Genomic DNA, 18,618 nt, shown 5'->3' on the forward strand with positions numbered 1-18,618 from the left:
TACAATTAAATGGAGGGAAGCATAAAGTAGGGTTCCGTCGAAGTTCTGTCTTGGGTCCAGTGCTCTTCAACATCTTCATTAATAATCTAGATAAGGAGATTGAGGTGCTCATCAAATTTGCAGATGACACCAAGCCAGGGTGAATTGCCAATATTTTAGAAGATAGACTCGAGACTCAGAAGAATCTTGACAGACTTGAACATTGGATACTATCCAACAACATGCAATTCAGTGATGAGAAAAAACAAATATACAGGAGCAGACTAGGCAATACTCGGCTGAACATAGTACTTGTGAGAGGGATCTAGGAGTCCTGGTGGATCATCAAATGAGTCAGCTGTGTGCTACAGCTGCCAAAAAAGCCAATGCATTCCCTCTATATCACCAGAGGGATAGCATTAAGTGATAATATTGTTCTATAGTGAACTAATGAGATCACGCTTGGAATACTGTATACCGTTCTGGTCACCATGATATAAAAAAGATGATGAGGCCCTAGAATGAGTGCAGAGAAGAGCAACAAAAATGATAAGGTATCTGGAAGCCAAATTATATGATGGATGGCTAAGGAAACTAGCTATGTTTAGCCTATTGGAGAAGGTTTAGGGGTGACACGATTGCTATCTTCTAATATTTGAAGGGCTGTCATAGGAAAGAGGAAGCAAATTTGTTCTCCATAGCACCTAGAGGCAGGAGAAGAAGCAATGGGTGCAAGCTCATCAAAGGAAGATCCAGCTTCAAACTAAAGACACCTGACAATGAGAATAATTAACCAAAGGAACAGCTTGCCTCCCGGAGTTGAAGGTGCTCCATTGTTGGAGGTTTACTAGAAAAATTTGGACGACCTTTTTCCATGGTGATATAAGGTCTTCTGCCTTGAGCAAACAGCTGGACTAGAAGACCTCCAAGGTCCCTTCCAGCCCTATGATTCTATGATGATTTCATCCTGTACATTTCCTTGGGGCATAAATGTATCACCTTCTTCTAGAATGGCTGAGGCGAAAGTAAAATGCTAAAATTAAGAGCCTCTGGTTGTATAAGAGACAGGTGCTGCAAAATATGTTATAGTTTCATTACCAGAAAACGGTGAACTTTGGCAAGGTCTGATTGTCCTCCACATCCAGTATATGCTGCTTTGGGGTGGGGGTCCTATCTATAATATGACACTAAAGGTGAGTGGGAAGGAGGTAATCTAAGTGCTGGAATTTTTTTCAGGATGGCTCATTTCCATGGTCTCACACTGAACTAGTGTATGGACCGCAGCACGGTCCCAAGAGAGACCATGCTTGCCAGTCCTTATGTCCTTGAGGCACAAGGAGGGTCCTGAAAATTGGTTACCAAAAACTGAATGAGCCACATAGCATGAGAGCAAGTTTAAGGGTGAACTCCTTAAAGATGCTCACCCTGAATGTTATTAAAACATATCAGCCCACTATTTTTGTAAAAATTAAACAAATGTGGATTGAGAATATGAGCTTATCTAATATCTTCATGTTCAAATGAGATCAGATAAAGATTGCCAATTTTGAAGTACATATTGTTATACAGGGTATGCATGAGTAACGGCAAATGCTAATTAGTTTTGGGGGCTTTCAACTTTTCCTATGATTTGATTCAGGCACTAGAATGAAATGATACTTTTGAGTCTTTAAAAGCTCTATGCAAGGAAGCTGGAGTTTGTAGATTTCTCCTGCCTTGTGTTGTCCCCCCACCAACTCCTCACTCCCCCCCCCACCTTTCCCCTTTCACATTCTGGAAGGAGATCCAAAATCAGTGTGTTCACAGCCAAGCATAAAACTTGTGGAGCTTTTTCACCACAGTAGGGCTTTAAGCCCATATTCAACCAAATGTATAGGCAGAATAGCAAGTCAGACATGAAGATGAGAAGTCATTAAAAGAACTGGACCAGCATGGCCATCCTATCTCTTCTGTCACTTTCAGTCCCATCTGTATATTAAAAGAGCCACCGTGTGACTCTAGTGTAAGATGTGGATCGCCCTCCAGTATGATCCTGTAAGGCAATAATGGCCACAGGCCTACAACATGTGCTAGAAATAAGTGCACTCTCCAAAGAATTCTGCCAGGATGATTGATGAGGATGATTAGCCCTGGATGCCAGGAATTGCCTGAGCTGGAAGGGACTTTATAGATGGTCTTTGAAGGTTATGCATTTGTTAAACCCCAGCTGAACTCCATATGCCCCAGATTAAGGAGGATTCTAATGTCTTTGGAAGAATTTGATACGAATATGGAAGGATTGTGACAATCATCTTTACAAGGATGCAGGCACTACAACATATCCCATGCTCCTGAAGCAAGGACTTGTGCACATAAATAGGTCATCACAGAGAGAGCATTCCTATCACCTCAGACACAGGACTCCTTTAACACCTGAGCTGTCAGTAAGACCAATGGAACATTCTCTGCACCTTACTTCCATATGTCATATTACTGTTTGAAAGCACTTTGGTGGGCCCTTTATTTTAGTGAAGCAGGGTTTGGATGGGTTGAGCCTTTAATTTCAGATCTTTGCAGATCTTACCTTACCTATGATTTGTGGCAGGAAGTAGCCATCAAGATCTAACAGGATGGTTCCCATCTGCAGGCAAGTGCGCAGTTCAAACAAGCTATGCAAAGTCAGAGTTGATACATGAGGTTTACTCCATCGCTCCCCTCCTTCTTCCACCTTCTCTTCAAATTTAATCCATCTGAAACAAAGAAAGAGCATCTTTTCTGCCACATGAAATGGTCTGTGGGAATAGCCTGGAAGACCAGAGCCGCAGACTGGACAACAGTAAGATAAGAGACAGCTGAAGGAAGAGGGACACAGCAACCATTCCAGAAGGAAGGCTCCCTAGTTTCTTAGGATAAAAGGTGGAGGGAAGAAAGATGTACTTTATTCAGTTAATGTAACCTGACAATAAAATTAGAACAACTATGTAACTCTATTTCCAGTACTTGAGGACCACTCACAGAGCTGAGGGGTGATTCTCTCAAGCTCCTGAGGGTAGGAGAAGAAGTAATTTTTTTTAAATTTACATTTATATCCCGCCCTTCTCCGAAGACTCAGGGCGGCTTACAGTGTGTAAGGCAATAGTCTCATTCTATTTGTATATTTACAAAGTCAACTTATTGCCCCCCCAACAATCTGGGTCCTCATTTTACCTACCTTATAAAGGATGGAAGGCTGAGTCAACCTTGGGCCTGGTGGGACTCGAGCCTGCAGTAATTGCAAGCAGCTGTGTTTTAATAACAGGCTATCTTACAGCCTGAGCCACCACGGTGGAAGCTTGTTAAAGAGAGAAAAACAACCTACTCTCTAACAAGCAGTTTGGCTTCAGAAAAAAAATATCCTGCAATCTGCAACTCCTACACTGCAAAAATATATGGACTTCACAACTCGATCAGGGTAAATAGAATAGAATAGAGTAGAATAGAATTTTTTTACTGGCCAAGTGTGATTGGACACATAAGGAATTTGTCTTGGTGCATAAGCTCTCAGTGTACATAAAAGAAAAGATACATAAAGCAATACACACAATTTATATAGACTTCTGTAAAGCCTTTGATTCAGTAGTACATGACAAGCTACTTCTAAAACTAAAATTTTATGGCATTTCCAGATCCCTGCATAAATGGATAACTGCGTTCCTATCAAACAGACAACAAGTAATCAAAATAGGGAACGCCCTATCAAACCCTGTACCAGTTAACAGCGGTGGCCCCCAAGGAAGCGTTCCAGGACCCACACATTTTGTACTTTACATAAACAACCTTTGTGATCATATTATAAGCAACTGCGTTCTCTTTGCTGATGATGTAAAACTATTCAACACCACCAACAATGCTGCTATCCTACAAAAAGACCTTGACTATCTATTAGAATGGTCAAACAATTGGCAACTCCAAATCTCAACCAACAAATGTTCTGTCCTACATATTGGCAAAAAAAAAATATCAGAACACTAAATACAAGCTGGGTGGATACGACCTCGTAGACGACCCTCAATCTGTTAAGGACCTTGGAGTACTCATCTCAAATGATCTAAGCGCCAGAGCTCAGTGTAACAACATTGCCAAAAAAACATTAAAAGTTAACCTAATTTTATTTATTTATTTATTTATTTATTTATTTATTTATTTATTTATTTATTTATTTATTTATTTATTTATTTATTTATTTATTTTGTCACAACAGTATATATAAGCATAAGCATGAAAATAACTATATAATATATAAGCATATATATAAGCATAAATATATAATAACTATATTAATTGGATATAATGAAAGGAAACAAGACAGGAATGATAGGCACGTTTGTGTTCTTATGCACGCCCCTTACAGACCTCTTAGGAATGGGGTCAATAGTAGACAGTTTTTGGTTAAAGCTTTGGGGATTTTGAGAAGAGACCACAGAGTCAGGTAGTGTGTTCCAAGCATTAATAACTCTGTCACAGAAGTCATATTTTCTGCAATCAAGATTGGAGCGGTTAACATTAAGTTTAAATCTATTGTTTGCTCTTGTATTGTTGTGATTGAAGCTGAAGTAGTCTTCAACAGGAAGGACATTGCAATAGATGATTCTATGAGTTAAACACAGGTCCTGTCGAAGGCGGCGGAGTTCTAAGTTTTCTAAACCCAAGATTTCAAGTCTGGTGGCATAAGGTATTTTGTTGTATTCAGAGGAGTGGAGAACTCTTCTTGTAAAATATTTCTGGACATGTTCAATTGTATTGATGTCTGAAATGTGGTATGGGTTCCAGACAGGCGAGCTGTATTCAAGAACTGGTCTAGCAAATGTTTTATAAGTTCTGGTTAATAGTGTAGTGTTTCTGGAGAAGAAGCTATGTAAGATTAGGTTTACAACTCTTAAAGGCTTTTTTGTGATGTAGTTGCAGTGGGCTTTGGCACTTAGATCATTGGATATGAAAACTCCAAGGTCTTTAACAGGGTGGGGGTCATCTGTAAGGTAATGTCCATCGAGTTTGTATTTAGTGTTTAGATTCTTTTTTCCAATGTGTAAGAACTTCACCGTCTTCAGTCAAATCTAAGTGTAGCACATAAAATTATCTGCTACAATGTCTTACCTGTCAATGACTACTTCAGCTTCAACAACAATGCACAAGCACATAATAGATACAAACTTGTGGTAAACCACGCTAAACTTGTTTGCAGCAAATACGACTTTAGTAACAGTCATTAATGCCTGGAATGCACTACCTGACTCTGTGGTTTCTTCCCCTAACCCCCAAAACTTTAACCTTAAACTGTCTACTGTCGACCTCACCCGATTCCTAAGAGGTCTCTAAGGGGCATGCATCAGTATACCAGTGTGCCTACCATCCCTGTCCTAATATTCTCTTTTATATGTATCCATTTTATGTATTCATAATTATGTTTATACTTATATCTGTTACCAATTACATGCTTGACAAAAAATAAAATAAAAAAAATAAACTTGGAAATAAGGAATTTCCTGACAATAGGAACAATTGGCCTACTGAGCCGCGGTGGCGCAATGGTTAGAGTGCAGTTCTGCGGGCTACCTCTGCTGATCACTGGCTGCCAGCAGTTTGGCAGATCAAATCACACCAGGCTCAAGATTCAGCTGATTCAGTTGATTCAGCTTCCATCCTTCCGAGGTTGGTCAAATGAGGACCCAGATTGTTGAGGGCAATAGGCTGACTCTGTAAACTGCTTAGAGAGGGCTGTAAAGCACTATGAAGCGGTATATAAGTCTATTGCTATTGCTATTAGTCAATGAACAGCTTGCCACTTGGAGTTGTGAGTAAAGGTTAGGGCCTTTTCCAACTCTGTTATTCTGCATTCTGTATTCTAAAAGTTTATGAAGGATGCTATAATAGAAGTAACACCAAGTTCTGGGAAGAAAATATATTTTCTTTAGAGACTGAGAGAAATAAAGTTCTGCCCGTCACAGATCTCCTATTTTTACATGTCAGGAAGAGGAAATACCTGAGGTGGTTGCCTGATCATTGGGATTAGAGCAAATCCCTTTTCATCAGTCTGCATGCAGCAAGGGAAATACAGCAATTATTTGATGGAGAAGTGATTTATCCTGTGCCAAAATCTTTCACCTGCAGGCAAAATGAACCTAACAATGGGAGTCTAAAAAGCTAGTCTCTCTGCTATGCTGGGCTAAGAGCTGGGTCATGTTGAGCTAAACCAACCATGATTCAATTGAATAAAACAAATAAGTGTTTTATTCAAACTTTGTGACACCTGGTATATCAGAAAGTGGTTTGTTTCTGGACCTATTTCCAGAAGGTCTATGGAAAGTCTTGGTCATCCAGATCAAAGGTACTGCTGAAAGGGCAACTGGACTTTCTTGGTTTTTTCCCTTTGAACAGCACCTCTGGATGGAGAGCCATGGGAAAAGTCCCCAAGCTTTTTACTTAGTGTTTGCTCAAGGTCGTTTATATTGGGCCACTGTGAACAGCCCAAGGTGTGGAATGCGTCTTTCATGGCTTAGTCTCCACCCTCCACAATGGAGAGATCATGTGATACAGTCTAAAAATAACCCTGAACAAGAAAGACTAATGAATTATTTAAAAATAGAGCTATGTTATTAGTTGCTTGACTTTAGTTTTGTTTTTCTTGGACATAAGCACTCACAATGCTTTGTTCTTCACAATTAAGAGGTTGAGATGAGATCAAAAGTGCTATTAGAGTCTCCAAATTCCACTTCCTCCCCCAATGCAGAGAGACTCAGTATATTAATGAAAAATAACTGGCTAATGCCTCTAGAATCTCAGCTGATAGAGGACATTCCATAAGGATTTGTATTGGTATTATTTTAAACAATGGTGAACTTAAAATTCAATAATATAAGGACGCCTTAACATTTTCATTAATACTTTGATTTAAGAATTTAAAAGGGTTTGTTTTATATATTTGTTGTAAGTAAGCAAAGTTAACTCTTCGCAGTTACAATCACAACCTTTGCAGGATCCCTATGGTCATGTGGCGAAAGTTCAGATGCTTGACAACTGCTTCATATTTATGACGGTCGCAGTGTCCTCGGGATCACGGGATCCCCTTTTGTGACCTTCTGACAAGCAAAGTCAATGGGGAAGCCAGATTCATTTAATAACCGTGTTACTAACTTATCAACTGCAATGATTCACTTAACAACTGTGGCAAGAAAGCTCATAAATGGGGCAAAACTCACTTAATGAATGTCTCACTTAATAATGGAAATTTTGGGCTCAATTGTGGTCGTAAGTCGAGGACTACCAGTACATTGGTTACAGTCCTACATCTCTCTACCTCAAAATCCAGATTTCACGGATCTGATGTGAGTAAGGAGCTGCAGGATGCCTTTTTTTTCGTCCACCCAAATGAAGAGTTTTTCATTTGGAGATGAGCCGGTTTCAGATGTGGCTTTTCATGAGGCAACCTGCCTCCTCAGAGGGCAATGCTCTGGGGCCTCTTTCCTGATTCTTTGGCTCTTAGTGGCTTGAAGGCACATCCTGTGGGGGGCACCGCCTGCCTCATCCTGGTTTCTACCAAGAGTGGACAGAGGAGCATATGGAGGAAACCACGCTGGGACAATCTTTTATCCCTTTGAAGACAAGGAAGAAGGATGCCGATGGCACAGTGGGCAAGGCTATCCTGCAGCTGGTGGGATGATGCTTCCTGCATGGAAAAAAGTCTATTGTAGTATTTCGAAGAAGGTGGCAAATGGTTGGAAACATTCATGGTAATATAACTTGGGGATTAACTGCAATAGGGAGGGATGTGGACAGAACCATCTGTCACCTGGAAGGACTGGAACATCTCACAACTCCTGGTTGCAAGGTCAGTACTGTACTTCTTTCTTCTAATCTATATTACTTGATTTACAATTGAATTGCAAAATGTATTAGCCAACCATCTTACTACACGGTAACCATGAGCGGCTAACAATATTAAAAGATAAAACTATATAAACCTTAATAATATAAATACAATACTATAAAACATCAAATGAGCTAAAAAGATGGGGAGGCAGGGAGTATGATGAGAAGGGGGTGAGTGGGACCTGTTGTTAATCTATCAACCAGCTCCTGATATGATACCGGGAGGCAGGGAATGCTGTGGGTCCCATCCCCTAGGGAGATACACCTGGTGGGACACAGAAGAATGGCCTTCTCCGTGGTGGCACCCTCATTCTGGAACATCGTTCCCCCAGAGATTAGAATGGCCCCCACTCTAACGCTCTTCCGGAAGGCCCTGAAGATCAGGCTCTGACAGTGGGCCTGGGGAACCCAGAGCATGATGGAGCCCATTAAATGGCTCATGTGATCTGCTGTTGCTGGGGCGGGTAATTTTATTTTATTATATTAATTTATTTGATTCTTTTTTATTAGTTTTATTGTTTTAAATGAGGTTTTATATTCTGTAAGCCTCCTTGAGTCGCCATATGTGAATAGGCGGCGATATAAATTCAATCAATCAACACCTCTCAGTTGGAGCCCCATGCCAACTGGCAGAGCCAAGAGTTCAAGCTCTTGCAGAAAGTCAGGAGGGTTGGAGCCGACCTCACTCATGGTGTCAAGATGGACCCACCAGCAGGAATACTCTGTCCTATGGGGCCTGCAGCCTGCTTCTGGCAGCATGGATGGGGTGAACCAATCCCAGTGGGATGAGACGGTCCTTTAAGTAGCCTGGCCCCTGCCCTGAGGAGCTTCAAAAGCAGACTCTCACAAAGATGGCTTTTAAGCACTGCCACTGCCCTGGAATTACACACTGCCAAACAGTGTTCTGTTTCTGACCCAAGTCATACACATGGCAATAGGTATTTATTTATTTATTTATTTATTTATTTATTTATTTATTTATTTATTTATTTATTTATTTATTTATTTATTTATTTATTTATTTGATTTTTATACCGCCCTTCTCCTGAAGGACTCAGGGCGGTGTACAGGCAAGATAAAACCAACAATGCAATATACAGGTTAAAATACAATTTAAAAAATTTATTTAAATTAGCCTGAAGATTAAAATTTGCCATACTAAAAAACCCAGTTTAAAAATTAGTAAATTTAACCATATTAAAATTTGCCATACTAAAAACCCCGTTTAAGCCAGCCCCGCGCGGATAAAAAGATGTGTCTTCAGTTCGCGACGGAATGTCCGAAGGTCAGGTATTTGGCGTAAACCCGGGGGAAGCTCGTTCCAGAGTGTGGGAGCCCCCACAGAGAAGGCCCTTCCCCTGGGGGCCGCCAGCCGACATTGTTTGGCGGACGGCACCCTGAGAAGTCCCTCTCTATGGGAGCGTACGGGTCGGTGGGAGGCGTGTGGTAACAGCAGGCGGTCCCGTAAGTACCCAGGTCCTAAGCCATGGAGCGCTTTAAAGGTCGTAACCAACACCTTAAAGTGCACTCGGAAGGCCACAGGCAGCCAGTGCAGTCTGCGCAGGAGCGGTGTTACATGGGAGGTATGAGTAGAGTATGCTCATTTCACCACTCTAATTGTTATACCAATAACCCCCCAAATTCCTTAAGTCACAAACTCGTCTCCCAAGCAATTCAGTGATTAAGTCCAAACACACATGCATAAAGCTGAATGAGTAAGTTCTCAAGAAAACATAACCCGGGTCCAAATACAAATCCAAATCTGAACCCAAGTCCAGGTCCAGGAAAAGCCAACAAGACAAACTCAAGGATCACAGCATGAAATCAGGATGCAGGAAGCACGGAGCTGAAGTTGACACTCAAGAAAATGAATGTTGTGTCTTCGCCAACCGCTCCCTCTCACTTGCCTGACTAATTCACAATCTGGTGTCCCTCTTTAGAAGGGGCAGGCTGCTTCCTCACAAGCAGCCTCACTCACCTCTGAGCTTCCTATCTCCCTGCTTTTCGTGTCCATGGATCGGGAGGGTGCAGCAGCTGCTCCTCATCACAGGAAGCCTGTTGCTGATCGTCAGTGTTAACTGGTGGCACCATGCCTCTCCTTCCTCATCTTCAGCACACACGCACACATGCACGCGCGCACACACACACACACACACACACACACACACACACACACACACACGATGCCTGGTGGACCTGGGCCTGTGTCTCCTCCACCTCCAGGCCCTCTGAATGCTCCTGGGGACCCTGGATCCCTCTGCCTGATGGCCCCAGTTCCAGCTCATTTTCCTCCTCTGGGTCAGCAGCCAATGGGGCCATGCCCAGAATCACTGCCAAACAGCTGAGGCAGGTGCCAGGGCTGCCGTCCTTAATTGGCCCTCACTGCAAACTAACAGCTGCATCTGGAGTTGTTCCCCCAGCAAGCAAGTCTCAGATGGAAGTGCAAAGAGCCCTGGGGCTACTCCCAATCTCCCTAGGGAAGCCACTGCTCTGGCCTTGATCCCAGGTCTGATCTAATCTCAGTCCCTGAAGCTCCCTCCTATTGCCACCTCCATCAGCACTGCCCCTGCAGTCAAGCCAGCGGCCCGATCCGAGCACAAGGCTTTGGGTAATGTACCCTGTTGCCACTGAACAGCTGAACCCCATGTGGCGATTCTTTTCGGTGTTACAGAAAGTGACCTAAGCCAGAACATAACAGAATTATAGTCTTGAAAGAGCTACCTAAACCAAGGAGTTCAATCCCCTGTTCAGTGCATGAGCGGAAGCTAAGCTTTCCTTAGGAAGATGGCCCTTAAGGCATGTCCCTTTTGAATGAAATTCCCTATTGTTGAACTGCTCTTATGGTTGCATAGTTTTCATGAGATGAAGATGAATGAAAATCACATTTCCTCTAGGTATAGTTTTCTTTGATTCTGTGCATGTGTGCACAATATTATGTCAATTACTGTTTTGGTGAAGGTGCACCATGACTTCCATTTGGTTATTTATCCTTGATACTGTACCAGAGACAATACAGGAAAATGTCCATCTAATACTGAATTTCCTTCACCTCTGAGCCACTTTCCTTGGTGTACAGTAGCTGCAATATAGGAACTAATAAGCCTATAAATCAGACAAGTGATGACAAGTTTCTAGAATTACTCTACAGTATTCTGATCCCCCACTAAAATTAAAGATAGCTTTCAAAGTGGTATTAGGAACCATTGGCATTGGGCCGGGCTATCTACGGGACCGCCTGCTGCTACCAAATACCTCTCACCGACCCGTGCGCTCTCACAGAGAGGGACTCCTCAGGGTGCCGTTGGCTAGGCAGTGCCGTCTGGCGACACCCAGGGGAAGGGCCTTCTCTGTGGGGGCTCCCACCCTCTGGAACGAACTCCCCCCAGGACTTCGTCAACTTCCGGACCTCCGAACCTTCCGCCGCGAGCTTAAAACACATCTATTCGTCTGCGCAGGGCTGGACTAGGTTTTTTAAATTTAGATTTTAAATGGGTTTTATTATATATATTGTTTTAATTATCGGGCTATATTTAATAAGTTTTTAACGGACATTTTATCTTGTATTTATATTTTATTTGCCTGTGAACCGCCCTGAGTCCCTAGGGAGATAGGGCGGTATACAAATCTGAATAAACATAAACATAAACAAACATAAACATTGACTAAGATGACAGTCTGATCCCAAATTTTCCCATTGGCAAGATAGATTTTAAAGGATTTATCATCATCCATCAAAGCTGCTTGGCTAGAGGCAACAAGCAGCATGAGAAAAGTAAGAACAATACACCTGTATATAACAGGAACCAAAGTCTCTCCCATATTCCTTTCTGCAGTCTTCTAGGTCATTAACTATATCTATCCAGCCATGAATTTAGCCTTCATAGCCAAATGGCTCCTGCCTTCCCAGTTTTCCTACCTGGCTGCCTCCTTCCATTCCATTTCTTCTCCGTCATGTTGGAGAGTGTCCATCTCAGTGAATAGTGTTGGGTTGGGGGGGTCATCATCTTCACCCAGGATATATCGAAGGCGCTCAGCAGCAGGTGACACTAAATCAAAGATGAAAAGCTGATTAAGGACAGGCAGAACCTGTCTTTAAGGACAGGCAGAAAACATGAAAACCATGTCATTTTGACAAAATGACAAAATTAGTAGACCAGAGGAATGCTGTTGATATAATTTACTTGGACTTCAGTAAAGCATTTGATAAAGTAGACCATAACCTACTACTAGATAAAGTAGAAAAATGTGGGTTAGACAGCACCACCACCAGATGGATTCGTAACTGGCTGACCAACCGCACTCAACGTGTAGTCCTCAACGGAACTACATCCACATGGAGGGAAGTATGCAGTGGAGTACCCCAAGGCTCTGTTTTAGGCCCAGTACTCTTCAACATCTTCATCAATGACTTGGACGAGGGGATAGATGGGGAACTCATCAAATTTGCAGATGACACCAAGCTGGCAGGAATAGCCAACACTCCAGAAGATAGGCTCAAGTTACAGAAAGATCTTGACAGACTTGAACATTGGGCGCTATCTAACAAAATGAAATTCAACAGTGAAAAAAGTAAGGTTCTACATTTAGGCCAAAAAAACAAAATGCACCAGTACCGTATATGTGGTACCTTGCTCAATAGTAGTACCTGTGAGAGGGATCTTGGAGTCCTAGTGGATAACCATCTAGATATGAGCCAGCAGTGTGCAGCAGCTGTTAAAAAAGCCAACACAGTTCTGGGCTGCATAAACAGAGGAATAGAATCAAGATCACGTGAAGTGCTAGTACCACTTTATAATGCCTTGGTAAGGCCACACTTGGAATATTGCATCCAGTTTTGGTCGCCACGATGTAAAAAAGATGTTGAGACTCTAGAAAGAGTGCAGAGAAGAGCAACAAAGATGATTAGGGGACTGGAGGATAAAACATATGAAGAACGGTTGCAGGAACTGGGTATGTCTAGTTTAACAAAAAGAAGGACCAGGGGAGACATGATAGCAGTGTTCCAATATCTCAGGGGCTGCCACAGAGAAGTGGGAGTCGGGCTGTTCTCCAGAGCACCTGAGGGTAGAACAAGAAGCAATGGGTGGAAACTGATCAAGGAAAGAAGCAACTTAGAACTAAGGAGAAATTTCCTGACAGTTAGAACAATTAATAAGTGGAACAACTTGCCTTCAGAAGTTGTGAATGCTCCAACACTGGAAATTTTTAAGAAAATGTTGGATAACCATCTGACTGAGATGGTGTAGGGTTTCCTGCCTGGGCAGGGGGTTGGACTAGAAGGCCTCCAAGGTCCCTTCCAACTCTGATGTTATGTTATGTTATGTTATGTTTTCAACCTAGTTTTGAAGTCCTTGGGAAAGAAAGTGGTTTTAAGGTCAGCAGCAAAACAGCTGTTGAAACCAGCTTTTTAAAAGTCTAAGACACTGGTTTGATTATGTTCTATTGCTTGCGATTGCATTAGATTGAATTCCAATATGACATGGTCACTTTCCCCCAAATTCCTGCAACTTCAGTTCCGTCTATCATTTCTTCTCTGTTAGTAAGATAGCCATGGATTTCATAGTGGAGCTGCCCGAGAGTTGGGGGAACCACTGTAATATGGACCGTTGTTGACCTGTTCTCAAAACAGGCACATTTCATACCATGCCAAAAGCTCCCTTCAGCCTGAGTCTTAGCAAAAACGTTTGTGCAGCACATCTATAGGCTGCATGGGGTCCCAAAATGGATTATCTCAGACCAGTTTTGGCAGAAGTTTTTGTTAGGGTCACCTCAAGCGTGGTGGAAAGGCTACCCCATAGTGGATGCAGAGTGGGTGGCAGCAAGGGATGTTAAAGCAGCTAGGCTAGTAAAAAGGTTTCATTCCAGATACCCTAAATGACGGAAATGAGACTAACCATTTATAAATTGGTGAATTGTTCATGCTAATGTATGTTCATATTTATTCCAGATATACCTTTCTTTGGGGTGGGGGGGTGGGTCAGCATGTCAAGAGTGATTTGCTCTTTCACCTGTCGTGTCCCACTCCTCCGCTGACGGCCGGGTCAGGGAAATCCGAATCAGGCGTGCCTCTGCAGCTCTGCCAAAGTCCTAGCAAAGTCCTCAAGGCAGGCAGGAGACCAGAAAGTGACTTCAGCAAGATATGTTTAGACTTTGCCTGACTCAGAGAATGCCAGAAAGCAGATCCTTTATATAGGCCATGGGGTGTGGCTCCATGACTCAGCACTTATCCAGGCCTGCCCCTCCCTTCCTTCTGACGCCGCCGCCTATCAATTCTTCTGAAGTGAGGATCACTCCAATCGGCAGCTGTTGGTAATAGACCTCCCTCAGGCTCACATGCTGTGGGGGAGGGGGAGGGGTCTAGTTGCTCCGTTTGCCTGGGCATGGAGCCAGGGCTGGGGCCGGGAGGCATACTAGGACATTCCTCAGCGTTCGGAAGCAGATAAGAAGGCCCCGGCTGCAGTGAGGGCGGGCAAGACACAACATCACCTAGTTACTTCTTCACTCTTAGCTTGACAACAATCAGGAGGGGGGCTTGGATTGTCTGGGGGGGGGTGGAAGTGGAATTGCAGGACGCCACCTGCAGATCGTGAGACCCTGCTGCCACCCGCCAAGGTGTTTGAACAATGCACAATTCAATTCAATTCAAAACACAATTCAAAATTCAAAATTCACAATTCAAAACACAGGTGTTTGAACAATGCAGAACATTGTCATAACAAACAGAATGAATTCAATTGGACAACGCAATGAACTGAGGGGCAAGGCCAAAGGGGAAAGTCAGGTTTAACTATGTAGGCTTTCAGGTGGGAAAACCAAAGCTGGTTTTTCTTCTTGTGCCAATGTAGTGTATCTAATAAACTTTTTACTTTTTGGGAAAAACAATGTCACTGGAGTTCCTTTTTTGGATTCACTAGCTGGGCAGCTGACAACTGCATTCAGTTTTGGTCCCCAAAATATAAAAAAGATGTTGAGATTCTGGAAAGATGCACAGAAAAGTGATAAAGATGACTGCAGGCCTGAAAGCTAAAACATATAAAGAACATTTGCAGGAATTGAATATGTCTAGTCTGGTAAAAAGAAGAACTAGGGTGACGTGATAGCAGTATTCCAATAGTTGAGGAGCTGCCACAAAGAAGTGGGGAGTCAAATTATTCTCCAAAGCCCCCGAAGGCAGGACAAGAAGCAACAGATGGAAACTAATCAAGGAGAGAAGCAACCTGGAATTAAGGAAAAACTTTCTAATAGTGAGGACAATTAACCGGTGGGACATCTTTCTGTCAGAAGTGCTTCATCACTGGGGTGGGGTGGGGGGGGAATCGGAAAGTCCAGTTGCCTCTTGAAAAAACACCTTTGGATTCAACACTGGAGGTTTTTAAGAAGAGACTGAACAGTCACATCTGAATTATATAGGGTCTCCTGCTTCAGCAGGGGGCTGGACTAGAAGACCTCTACGATCCCTTCAAGCTCCATTCTGATTGATTGGTCAGGCACTTTTTAATAAAGTTGCATGGATATCCATTTTGTTATAATAACAAAATGCTCTGTTTCCTTTTTTCTGCTGATTGGGGTTGCTACAGAGAGTCTGTGCTCTTCTAAATAAAGTTCTTACACAGTTTCTCTTATGTGAGGTTGGGGAGTTGCTTTGATAGTGGAGCACTTGGTTGGTGTGGATAGTTTACCTGTACGCTCGTGTTTTAAGAAAAAACTGGACAGTCACTTATTTGAAATGGTATAGGGTATTGAGCAGGGGTTGGACTAGAATATCTCCAAGGTCCCTTCCAGCTCTATTCTGATGGATGGGTGGGTGGATGGGTGGGTGGAGTGTATAGGCATCTGTCCTTTATGGCTGACCCTGGGTATGCTTTCTACATCTTCTAGTTTGTATCTGAGATTTTCTTCCTTTCCATCACTCTCTACCTCCTTGTCTGATTGGTTGACTTGGGGTTTATGCTTGGGATTAGGTCCTAAAGATCCTAAAGATTGCCCCCCCCCCCCCATCAGTATTACTTTAAAACCCTTTGGGTAAGTCCAGGCGCTTAAAATGTATATAAAGCTGTATTGCAAGCTCATGAATCTACAAGAATCTGAACTACTAATGGTCAAAGCAAATAGATGGTAGATAAGAGCTAATGGAATTCAAAGTGGGCTGGACTTAGATTTCTTGTGGGCATAAAAGACTTGAGACTGATGAAACATTTGATCTCAACCACTTATCTGGAATGGCATAGCGTCTCCTGCTTGTGCAGCGGGCTGGACTAGAAGACTTCCAACGTCCCTTCCAACTCTGTTATTCTGCTATTTCCTACATGAGCATTGGTCCAACCATGTGCTAAAATTAACCTCCCCCCTCCAGAAACACAGCCTATATAGAGCCTTAGTGGTTGCAGTGGTTAGAACGCAATATTGCAGGCTAATTCTGCCAACAGCCTGGAGTTTGAGCCTGATGGGCCTCAAGGTTGACTCAGCCTTCCATCCTTCCAAGATCAGTAAAAGGAGCACCCAGATTGCTGGGGACAATATGCTGACATTGTAAACCACCCAGAGAGTGCTGTAAAGCACTATGGGGTGTTATATAAGCCTAAATGCTACTGCTATTGTTCTCTTTCATCAGACAATTCCTTTCTAACCTTACCCTAGAACTCTGCAGGGAATTAAAGATCACACCCTCAAGGTTTTATTATTCTCTCTAAGCAACATTGATATTACAAAATGTATGATCACAATTTTCCTTGGAATCCAGAATCTCTGAAAACCTGTTTTCATTGACCTTTCTACTTGGGACTTGTTGTTAAAAAGTCCACTGTGACTTTTTGCATGCATGATTCATTCTTCCAGCTCCCCTAATAAAAAAGTTGTTTGGATGATAATAATCTTAAGGTATTGCAACTCATTAAAACAATATACCACTGCAAAGAATATTAGTTTGTTTGGACCAAATGCTTTCCACAAGGAGGGCTGATAATAAAGCACATAGCAAAGGGTACAGGTCAATTTATGGCCATAACTGAGCCCAAAAATTATGTGGTTATGTGAGAAATTTGTTGAGTTTTGCCCTATCTTATGACTTTTTTGCCACAGTTTATTTATTTATTTATTTATTTGATTTGATTTTTATACCGCCCTTCTCCCGAAGGACTCAGGGCGGTGTACAGGCATAATAAAAAAACCGGCAATACAATATACAAATTTAAAATACGATTTAAAAAACTTATTTAAATTAGCCCAATGATTAAAATTTACCCTACTAAAACCCCGTTTAAAGTTAATAAATTTAAGATTAAAATCCCAATTTAAGCCAGCCCCGCGCGGATAAAAAGGTGAGTCTTGAGTTCGCGACGAAATGTCCGAAGGTCAGGTATTTGGCGTAAACCCGGGGGAAGCTCGTTCCAGAGTGTGGGAGCCCCACAGAAGGCCCTTCCTGGGGCCGCCAGCCGACATTGTTTGGCGGACGGCACCTGAGAAGTCCCTCTGTGGGAGCGACGGGTCGGTGGGAGGCGATGGTAACAGCAGGCGGTCCCGTAAGTACCCAGGTCCTAAGCCATGGAGCGCTTTAAAGGTCATAACCAACACCTTAAAGTGCACCCGGAAGGCCACAGGCAGCCAGTGCAGTCTGCGCAGGAGCGGTGTTACATGGGAGCTACGTGTAGCTCCCTCTATCACCCACGCAGCTGCATTCTGGACTAACTGAAGCCTCCGAGCGCACTTCAGGGGGAGCCCCATGTAGAGAGCATTACAGTAATCCAAGCGAGAGGTAACGAGCGCATGAGTGACTGTGCATAAGGCATCCCGATCAAGGAAGGGGCGCAACTGCCGAACCAGGCGAACCTGGTGGAAGGCCCTTCTGGAGACGGCCGTCAAATGGTCTTCAAACGACAGCCGATCATCCAGAAGGACACCCAAGTTGCGCACCCTATCCTTTGGGGCCAGTAACTCGCCTCCAACAGCCAGCCGCGGCTGCAGCTGACTGAATCGGGGTGCCGGCATCCACAGCCACTCCGTCTTGGAGGGATTAAGCTTGAGCCTGTTTCTCCCCATCCAGACCCGTACAGCCTCCAAACACCGGGACAGCACTTCAACAACTTCATTGGGGTGGTCCGGGGTGGAAAAGTACAGCTGGGTGTCGTCAGCGTACTGCTGGTATCTCACCCCGAAACCACTGATGATCTCACCCAACGGCTTCATGTAGATGTTGAACAGCAGGGGCGAGAGAATCGACCCCTGAGGGACCCCACAAGTGAGGCCCCTCGCGGTCGACCTCTGCCCCCCTGTCAACACCGTCTGCGACCGGTCGGAGAGATAGGAGGAGAACCACCGATATACGGTGCCTCCCACTCCCAATCCCCCCAACCGGCGCAGCAGGATACCATGATCGATGGTATCGAACGCCGCTGAGAGGTCTAATAGGACCAGGGCAGAGGAATATCCCCTGTCCCTGGCCCTCCAGTTGTTCAATGAATCACTACAATTGTTAAATTAGTAACATGGTTGTTAAGTGAATCTGGTTTCCCCATTGATTTTGCTTGGCAGAAGGTTACAAAAGGGGATCGCGTGACCCCAGGACCCTGCGACTGTCATAAATATGAGTCAGCTGCCATGCAAATTTTGAGCCCATGACCACAGGGATATTTTAACGATCGCAAGTGTGAAGAACAGTAAAGTTACCTTTTTTAGTGGCATTGTCACTTTGAATGGTCACTAAATGAACTATTGTAAGTCCCTTGACTTGTACAGCCAAATGAAAGCAAGGCATGCCAC

The 18,618-nt window shown here is 43.4% G+C and overlaps 1 protein-coding gene across 1 annotated transcript in view; it reads right to left on the reverse strand.

The window, feature by feature from the left end:
* SLC4A5 (solute carrier family 4 member 5) overlaps positions 1-18,618 on the reverse strand; it is a 92,756-nt gene that overhangs the window by 56,326 nt on the left and 17,812 nt on the right. The window contains exons 2-3 of the mRNA XM_058194866.1: positions 11,780-11,909; positions 2,548-2,708 (exon numbers count right to left, since the gene is read on the reverse strand). Of these exons, the coding sequence (XP_058050849.1) occupies positions 2,548-2,708; positions 11,780-11,909 (291 nt within the window). The remainder of the gene's footprint in view (positions 1-2,547; positions 2,709-11,779; positions 11,910-18,618) is intronic.

The sequence above is a fragment of the Ahaetulla prasina genome, chromosome 9, assembly GCF_028640845.1.
Source record: "Ahaetulla prasina isolate Xishuangbanna chromosome 9, ASM2864084v1, whole genome shotgun sequence".
In the NCBI taxonomy this organism is placed as follows: Eukaryota; Metazoa; Chordata; class Lepidosauria; order Squamata; family Colubridae; genus Ahaetulla; species Ahaetulla prasina.